The following is a 10,165-nucleotide window of genomic DNA, read 5'->3' on the forward strand; positions in this document are numbered from 1 at the left end:
TGATTTAGAACTTAAAAAAGAAAATCCTAACTTTGTAACCTATCCATTGATGAATTTCAGTCTTTAATTTTCAAAGAAAACACATGGAAAAGAGATCAAGTCCAAGGGTATCAATCTAATTTTGACTGAAGTTCAATGATCGTAGCAACCATGTGTTGTTCTACCTTAAACATTCTCTAGTGCCTTTAAGTGATTTAAAAAAGGAATGAGAAAGTCTGAGTTATAATCCATGGCTCTGTCACTAATTAGTTTGTGAACCTAGAAAACTCCCTTATTTTCACAATCTCTAAAAATGAGAGGCTTTTCCTAGGTAGTCTTTAAGATTCCCTCTAGCTGTAACATTTTAAGATTCCATAAGGTGTTAAATAAATGAAGTATTTTCCCTCTGTAGTTTATACCATGTCCTGCCACAAGGAATATGGAATGTCTGCTCACAATTCTTATTCATGGGTTAATTAATTAATTAAACATTAAATATCTCCTATGTGCCAGGCATTGATCTAGGACCAAAGATGGGGACACAGCAGTGTACTAAACAAAAACTACCTTCAATCAGACTTATATACTAGTGAGGTAAACAATAAATACTACAAGTAAGTAACTTGATGAGTATGAGAAAAGAGGATATTGGCAATCTCTTCAATTCATTTATATTTGAAAATCAAGGAGATAAGGACAGTATATGTACAAAGGTTCTAACAAGTTTTTATCATTTTATTTTATCATTTTTAAGGGCAATGTGTTCTTAACTCAAATTTGAATAAGGTGTCACCACGTCTGGGTTCACAAAAATAGCAGGCCCAACCTACTCCCTCACCTTTGTGAACAGCCCTGCCATTGCTCTTCTTACCATCAGAGACTAATTTCTATTCTTTGTTCAGAAAGGAAATTCTGGCCATAGAGTTCAAATCACTCCCAGCTGTATGACCTTGAACGAGTCATTTGGGCTTTAGTTTTCTGGAAAATGAAAGGTTGTCCTAGATAGTTTCTAAGATTAAATTATTCTTTATGATACTACAAGTCTAGGTTTCCAAATCGATGCTTAAAAACACACTATGTAGCCAAATTAATTAAAAATTAACGTGTGCTAAGATAGAACACATAAAATGCTTAGGATTATTATTTATTTACTGCTGTAATCATATATTGCCCCAAGCAAACATTTTACCAGAAATCACTACCACAAAAGGAAATATATCAAATATGTCTCATTAATAGAAAACATTCTATTCCCATGACCCACAGAGACCTTAAACAAAAAGCTAGAGAGAAGCAAAACCAAGAAATCCATTTTTTTTCCCAAATCAATACCACCTTTTCTCTAAACCACTTATTTTCTACTTATTCTTCCATTGTGGTTTTGGGGTTTTTAATTAATTAGGTTATTTTTCTGTGAAAATAAGATCCTTACGGTTTCAGGTTCCATCTGTACTAAAGGCAGCTCCCACTTGGAATCACTCTCTAGTTCGTAATTGACAGGAGCACTTTGGAAACCATTTCCTTGACACAAAATAATAAAAACAATGAAATACAAATTACTTAGCACTTGCCAGTTGAAACCCTCTAAAAACTTTTCAAAGCAATCACATTGTTCCTTGTACCGATGAAGAAGCTAAAACACAGAGTATGTTCACTGATTTATCTCATAGTCTATGACCAATCCAGTAACATGGTGCTAACAGAGCATGATGGGGTGGAAAGAGAACAGGATCTGGGATCAGTAGGCCTGGGCCCCTGTGCAATTCTGATGCTAATGAGATCTATGTCTAGCAGGGGTGGCAGAGGGCTCTGAGGAATGGGGAGTCCATTAATCACACAGATCCCGTTTCTTCATATGCCAAATGGAAATAAACATACTGTCTGTTTTGCAGGGCTGCTGTCTAGTTTAAATTAAATTATATAACAAGTATGAAAGTGCTTTACAAAGCACTATATAAATGTTAGTTGTAATCATGTAATAATAATGATAAGCTGGAGGTAGCACTAGAAGTTAGATGCAAGAGCTTGATTCCCACGCAAGTTGAGATGCCTAAGTCACTGAATATCAGAGTTGGACAAGTATTTTTGAAATCTAATCTCGTAGTCCACTGAATGCTTGAGTACCTTTCACCACTTCCCCAACAAGGGGTTACTGGGCTTTGGCCTACGCTCTTCCAAGAAACTTCTTCTGTCTGTTAAACATGTTAATTCATTATACCGAATGTAAATTTGCCAGCTTCCCCTCACTTGCCTTTGTAGCTAACTTTGGGATAACACATATTAAGTCTAGTACCTTTTCGACATGGCAGTTCTCCAATAGCTTTCAGGGCTCCAGGTTTTCTTTTCTCCACTCCTTCAACTGTAGCTCAAATAGTGGTTTCCAGTTTCCTAAGCCTCTTAGTCCAAGTCCTCTAGACATGCTCACTTATCCTTTGGTCTTACTAGAATAGAAAAGAAATAAACCATCTTCCCCATTGTTTGGGGCACTCTGCTTCTACTCACGAACATCCTTTGGACCTCCATCTTGCTCTCAATTGAGAAGATATGTAGTACCAAGTATGGTGAGGTGGTTTTATCAGTAAAGTACTCGCAGCACGTTCCCATCCATGCCTTTCTTCTCTTAGGGCTTGACACATGCCAGGTCCCCACCGCCTCATATCTTCCCCTCTGTTCACCTGTCCTTTGAAGCAATAAAGGCTACTTCTCCTAGAACCAACTTCTGGCTTTATGCAAAAACTCTCAATATGCCTCACTAACAATGCTCAAGAGATAAACAAAAAAATTCTTAGATAAATGCCAAGTTCTGTGAAGAGAATTTACCTAGTGTTGCTCTAAAGGCACAGGGATTCTTCAAATAGCTCACTAAACAATATTAAGACTCACACACTTCAGTGTTTTTTTTTGGAAGAAGGAATAAGACAACACCATGTAAACACTGCCAAGATAATTACAGCTTCCTGCTTAAAAATAAGCTGGTAGATATTTTTAGTCCATCCTCAGATATATTACATTATTCATTTCCAGAGATACTGTATTCCAAGATTGTTGCCTTCTGCCTTAGGGTCTGTACAGCCAGAGCACCATTATTTTGGAGAGAATCATGCCATGGCCACAGACTGAGACATGGAACTTCTCACCTACAAACATGCTTTCTCTTTCAAAATGAATGAAAACACAATACTTAGAGGCTCTGGGTATACCAACCAACATGGAGAACACCTGGATAAATTCACAGACATGGCTCAAGGATAGCTAGAGACAAACTCAACTTTCCTTTACATTTCTCCCTCAAAACTATCTGAAAAATATAAGCTCCAAATGCTGGCCACTAGCCCTGTAAGCTTCCTAATTTTCTAACAACGAAAACTTTCTCCCCCATTAATTTTAATAGCTAATTTAAAAATCCTCCCTCTCCTATTTTAAGTTCTGAACTTTACCTTAAATTATAGTAATTTATAGTTCATCACCCCTTGTTCTTTCTATGTATCTACCCCTGGCACTGAGAATCTCCTCTAGCAGAAACATAGTTTTCTAGTTGCCCAGGGAAACAGGTTGCTCCAAGATGCAAGCACTTGAACCAAGGCCTGTGGCCTTGCAAATGATGTGAACTAAAGATCTACTGCCTGGTTAACTGAATTAGATGAGAATTTCTCCTTACCTTCAATTTTCTTCTATATTTCCTCTCTTCCCTCTAGAGCACAGCGTTCTAGGCCCACTCAAGTACGCCCTTGCTAATGGAAAGACACTAGGGAATCTGCTACAGCCAAAATTCAACTCCAAGTAGATGAAAAATGTTCAGAACGTGAGAGGCTATCTTCCCTTCAAAGATCTGGACTTATCATACTGCTCTACTATGATTCATCTGCTGTGGCATGTAGCTAATACTGTAATGCAACAGTTACAATTTTTGATTAAGATGTAAAAGGAACGGCATGGAAGCACTAAAACTAGCACATTTTCAGAAGAAATCATTAAAAAAAAAAACAGCTGAGACTCAATTGAAGGTTCCAGCTTGTAATATTTTATCAAGAAATGACTTGAGGAAACAATCACTATAGCTCTTAGTGATTTTTAGTGATTTGCTTTCCCTTAAGGTCAACAGTCAGCTAACATGGCTGATAGAGAGGTATCAGGTGGGCTATCTCCCTACAGTATGTATCTGAGCCATGGCAAAAAGCCTATGCTTAGTGTCACATCAGTTAATGCAGGAGTTAAAGATAGTCAAAGTATACTGCCAGTGACATTGAAGTCTGGGCTACAGAGGCCCTCGGAACAATTGATCTCTTACTTAAAGATCATGACTTCAGGAGGTAAAGGATGACATGAGGCAGGAATAGCCACCTACAGGAACAGCTTATGCCTCTTTGTAACGGTAATGAATCAGAATGGACTTGCGATCTGAAGAGTAAGTCGAAATCCTAAAATTTATAGCTGTGTGACTTGAACAACTCATTGAGTCTCTCTGAATCTCTGTTTCCTCATCAGAGAAATGAAAACTTCATGGCCAGATATATGAGTCAGACCATGACTGGGAGTAGGCTTTTTAAACTTGTAGAGGTTTAAGTAAATATAGCTTTCATCATCTCCACCACAATGGTTATCATCTCACCAACAGCAGAAAGGGTATGTGTCCAGTAGAAAATAAAGAAACAGATACACAAGAAAGGGAAATTTTAAAACAGTCAAGTTTACAAGATATAGGAATGACTCTCTACTTCTCCCGCCCAAGAAGGGAGTGTTAAGATGATTCATTTGTGGGACTTCCCTGGCGGTCCAGTGGTTAGGGCTTGGCGCTTCCACTGCAGGGGGTGCAGGTTCGATCCTTGGTTGGAGAACTAAGATCCCGTATGCCATGCGGCACGTACAAAAATAAAAGATAATTCATTTGTGATAGGCTTCAATACTCCTGGGGGGGAGAAAGGGTATCCTTTGTAGCTTTGCAGTTATAGTATCTCTTATTGTTATAATCTGAAGTGATTCTGCCCTCCTCATAATATCTCTACATCTATCTATCTTGTTTCAAAATAAGTTGCTGACATAATGACACTTTACCCTAAATACTTCAACATTTTGCTCCTAAAAACAAGGACATTATCTTATATAACCACAATGCCATTACTATACCCACAAAATTAACATTGATGTATTATCTAATATATAGTTCATATTTAAATTTCTCTAAACTTGCCCTAAATACTTTGTTTTTTGATCCAAATTCAATCAAGACGCATGCCTTGCATTTGAATGGCATGTCTTTTTTCATTTTCTTTAATCTTGACATTTTAAAAGAATTCAGGACAATTGTCTTGAAAAATGGCACATCATGTGGATTTGTCTACTTCCTAATGGTTGGATTTCAGGTTAAATATTTCAGCAAGACTATATTACACAGGTGATGTTGTGTACTTTCTACTACATCATATCAGCTGGCACATGTCAGTTTGTCCCATTATTGGTGATGCTAAGTTTCATCACTTGGATTAAGAAAGTTTCCAAACTCTCTATTTGTGAAGGTATCTTTTCTCCTTTGACTTAAGTCACCTGTGAGGTGATATTTTGATATTCCTCCCCTACTTTCAAGCATGCCATAATTATAGTTCTTTAAACAAAGAAAAACTGCTAAGAGTAATGGGAAACTCCATAATGAAAAACAAAACACACAAATATATTTATATTTGTGAATTATTCCACTCAAGGAAAAAAGAAAATAGGGGCTGCACAGAAAAAAATGAACATGACCACAGGGGAATCTATTCCATTGACACCATTTATTTACATTTTGTTCCCTCTCACTCACTGGTGCAGCTCATAATCTAGTAGGAGATCTTTGACATGAAAGCGTTTAATGACCTTCAGCAAATCAGCTATAGTGTCAATGAAAATTCCAGCATTACATAGGCAAAGTGATAGAAAAAGTGAGGGGGTTGAGGTGGGGCTGGGCACGTTAACGCAAGAGTGAAAAGTTCTTTTAAGGTGGTGATTAGCAATGCTATTTCCAGCCCAGAATGGAACTCAGGTAAAATTCTGATAGAGAACAAGAGATGACTCTTCTTCATCTCCCTTGGGTTAGGCCCTTCTGTTGCAAACACATTATTATGTAGCCTCCTTCTCTCATCTTCAGACTTAACTCTGTCTTCTATGCTCACCCAGTGTCTCAGGCAGACCCAACACAGTGCTGCACCCCTTGCTGCACAGACATTCCTTACATGCCTGCCTCTCTCCTGTCCTTCCCAGAACTTGTGAATCCCCTGAGGGCAGAGACTCTGCTTGGTGTCCCTTGCACACAGCAGCAGGCATGCAAAACATGTTCGGGAAATGTTTAATGTTTGAGTAGAACAGTAAACCATAGTTCTGTTAACTCATCCTTTGCTTCCTGCTTTTATCTAGCCAGTGAGAGGTAGAGCTGGCATTCAAACCAAGGCATTCTGGCTTTGGAACCCACATTCTTAACCACATTTCATGAAACAGTTCCCATAACCTTTGATCTCAACGTGCAGCACTCATTATATAAGATAAAGTCCTTAGTCTTTAGGCCACTGGTCCCAGCCTACCTCCCCTACCTTATTTCCCAAAATTTGTTCCTTCCCACATGGGTGCTTCACTCCAATGATTTTATTCCCTATTATGTTAAAATTCTACTCCTCAGAAATGATATCACTTCTCTACTATCATCGCACTTCCAAATCTCTATTACCATAATTTTAAAAACAACCCAAAGGCTATCCACTCCACAAACACTTTTCCATTCCTGCCTCATAATGTTCTCTCTCCTTTCTTCTCATTTCTCAAAGTGCTTTGGCTGAACTTCAAATAAGTTACTTGTCGCTTTCTGCCTTGTGTTAGGATTAAACACCACAACGTTGTACACATCCTCTCTTAAGACTATAAGCTCCTTTAAAGGTAAGACCCACGTCTCCCTAGCTCCACATGTCTCCAACACCTACCTAGCACAGTAGCCTGCACATAATAGGCCCTTGGTGGATATCTGCCATATAAAGTAATTTTCCTTAAATAATCTTGGCCTCAATTTATATTTTATTCATTCTATCTACTTAGAAGAGAATGCCCTTCCCTTATTTTCCATCTGTCCAAAGCTGATCTCCTCCGTAAAACCCTTCCTAAATATCCAGACTAAACTTTGGAAGCGAAGGATATGTTTATTACCTGGGTTGTGGTGACGGCAAATATAAGCGCACACATACATCCAAACCCACCAAATTGTATACATTAACTATGTGACTTTGTTTACTTCAATAAAGCTGTGGAAAAAGTTTTAGAAGAAAAAAAAAAAATGTATAGACCTGGAGTTTGGATTCTAATCCAGTCCTGCAACTTATTAGCTGTTGGTATTGGGCAGATTACTTAACATTTCTGTGCCTTGATTTCCTAATCTGGAAATAATAATAGCATTTACTTCATAGGGTTATATTTTTATCTGTAAGGATGAAATGAGTTAATTCTTAATGAAGTACATACTGTATAACAGTGCTGCCATATTGTAAGCACCCAATAAAACTTAATCATTATTCCACATTCTCTCTCATGGTTTGTAATACTCATTTGGCAATGATTATTTACCAATTGGTGACATATGTTCTATTTTTGCTAGGAACTTCAGTTTAAATCACGTATTATTAATGGCTTTTTAATGGGCATATCTTGTTTTCTTTAGTAAAGCACGGGATAACTTTGATTATTGAGCATATTCTACATGCCAAGAACTTGGCTAAGTGCTTTCTATAAATATTTCATTCAGTACTCACTATAAAAGTATAAACTAGCCATTATTTCCACATTATAGATAAAGCAAAACAAAAAGATGTAGAGAATAAGCAATTTGTTCAAGTTGTCTAAACTAGTGAGTAGTAGAGCTAGGATAGTTCTTGAAGGCAAAGATAATATTTAATTAATCTCCCAGAGCGATTAACATATACTCATTAACACAGTTACTATCTATGTTCAATGTTTTTTATTGCTATCTATTTTGTTGTTGTGAAAATTGAAGCATATATATTTGGTATGTTAGCTTTTTGTGTTTGGTATACCTTAATACAGAGGCCTTATTTTTCACTCTTAATAAGCTTTTGAAAAAAGTTACCTTAGGCTCCAATATAAGCCCTTGTCCCATGTCAATGACAAGAGCATGATATACTTTTAGTATATTTTAATATAACTAGAGACTTTTTTTTAACTATTCTCTATGCATTTGTGCTAATCTCTATCAACTTACATTTAACTTTTAGCTTTGTGTACTTCTCTGCATTAATGCTGTTTCTACAGAGAACTTACTATGCAAGAAACGCTAAAGCACATTTGCTTCACACCTATGATTCACCAAGGTAGGAAATGGGGTTGAGGCAGTTGAGGAACGGGCCAATATTGCTTAGCTGGTAAAAGGCAGAAAAGGAACCAGAACCAGAACTCTTTATCCCCACTACTGTGCTCTTTTAGCTAAGCTCCACTGTCTCCTGCATACAAAGAAATGTCACGTTTTTCATATTTTAACCCAATGCATTTATGATGTGGCTTTATGCCCTCAGTTTACCTGTCATTACATATTCCCAAATAGGAAGCAAGTGGGAAGACATGAAAGTAGGAAGTATTTGAAGAAGTAAAAGTCCTGTGCAATTTTTCCACCTCTATGCCTTTGCTCCCAACTGCTCCCCAAATGTAATATCCTCTCTCCAGATGCCCGAAAAGCAGTGCTACTCAGAATGATCTACAGATTCCTGTCTGACTAAGACACTCTGCAATGAGACAAGTACAGACACAGACAGTATTTAGAAAATATGATAGCAATTTAATAGAGTAATTTATTCCTGTTAAATCTAATAATGGTGAAACTCAGTCTTCCATTTTGTATTCTGTTTATTTCATTTTCTTAGTAACTAATTTTACTTGTACTCTATGGAAATATTGGTCTCCAACAGATTAGCGAGAAAACAGAAAATCTGAAAGGCACTGCTTTGAGTCCACGTTCAAGAACCACCAATTCTTCTCAAAAGCATTCCCGATGTTCTCGATGAATAGAGCTTTTACATTTTGTAACATTTGACCTAAGCTTCTCTTTTTTTTTTTTAACTGTAATACCTTAGTGCGAGGGACTTGATTCAGGGGCCAGCAGACTTTTTTTTTTTTTTAATTAATTAATTAATTAATTTATTTTTATTTTTGGCTGTGTTGGGTCTTTCTCTAGTTGCGGCAAGCGGAGGCCACTCTTCATCGCGGTGCACGGGCCTCTCACTATCGTGGCCTCTCTTGCTGCGGAGCACAGGCTCCTGACGCGCAGACTCAGTAGTTGTGGCTCATGGGCCTAGTTGCTCTGCGGCATGTGGGATCTTCCCAGACCAGGGCTCGAACCCATGTCCCCTGCATTAGCAGGCAGATTCTCAACCACTGCGCCACCAGGGAAGCCCGACCTAAGCTTCTCTTATGCCTCATAACTTTCTACCTAGATTAGCAATTGTTTGTTTTTCTTATCTTTTCTAAATAATTCCAACCTCCCTGAGGATAGGTTATGTATCTTTAACACCTCATACTTGGCGTATAATTCATAAATTCACATCACACGAATGGACTGGATGATTAACCACTGATAATTATTCACAGGTTTGGAGAGAGGAGAAGTTAAAAAAAATACAAAGGGAACAACTTTTCCTAAATAGGGAAAGGATTGAAAGCACAAAGTTTAGATACTACCCGATTCCACATTTTGTAAATGAACATTTAGATCAGTGAGAGGCCTGAACCCACACAGAAACCCTATTTCTGCCTAATAAGAAGCTAATAAATTGTCAAAAATTAACTTTTAAAATCAAATTTGTATTCAAGAAACTCTGCATTACCCCTGAAATTTTAGTCCAAGCTAAACAGACATCACATTTACGGCAGTCTCACAAAGCAATTTCCAGAACACTCAGGTGTGTGTACGTGCATACCAACTCCAACGCATCCAGACTCAAAGCTTTTACCAGTGGAGCCGGTACTATTCCTAATTACTAATTAAGGAAAACAGAACAGAACCTTTACTTCAGAACTCAGCCCTAGACCCCACTCACCAAAGTATTCATCGGCGGGTGGATTTTCCATGTCATACAGCATCTTCTTGGTCAGATGCTCAAGCTCATCTTCAGGGCGGAATGAGGAGGGGACAGCCGGAGGCCCCATGGATCCTGTTTGTCCACTC

The 10,165-nt window shown here is 37.8% G+C and overlaps 1 protein-coding gene across 8 annotated transcripts in view; it reads right to left on the reverse strand.

Moving 5' to 3' along the window:
* LPP (LIM domain containing preferred translocation partner in lipoma) overlaps positions 1 to 10,165 on the reverse strand; it is a 694,560-nt gene that overhangs the window by 164,464 nt on the left and 519,931 nt on the right. For all 8 annotated transcript variants that reach the window (XM_082393255.1, XM_082393258.1, XM_082393259.1 and 5 more), the window contains one exon: positions 10,038 to 10,164. In XM_082393255.1, the coding sequence (XP_082249381.1) occupies positions 10,038 to 10,164 (127 nt within the window). The remainder of the gene's footprint in view (positions 1 to 10,037; position 10,165) is intronic.

Source organism: Balaenoptera borealis (genome assembly GCF_965194805.1).
Source record: "Balaenoptera borealis genome assembly, chromosome: 5".
NCBI lineage: Eukaryota > Metazoa > Chordata > Mammalia > Artiodactyla > Balaenopteridae > Balaenoptera > Balaenoptera borealis.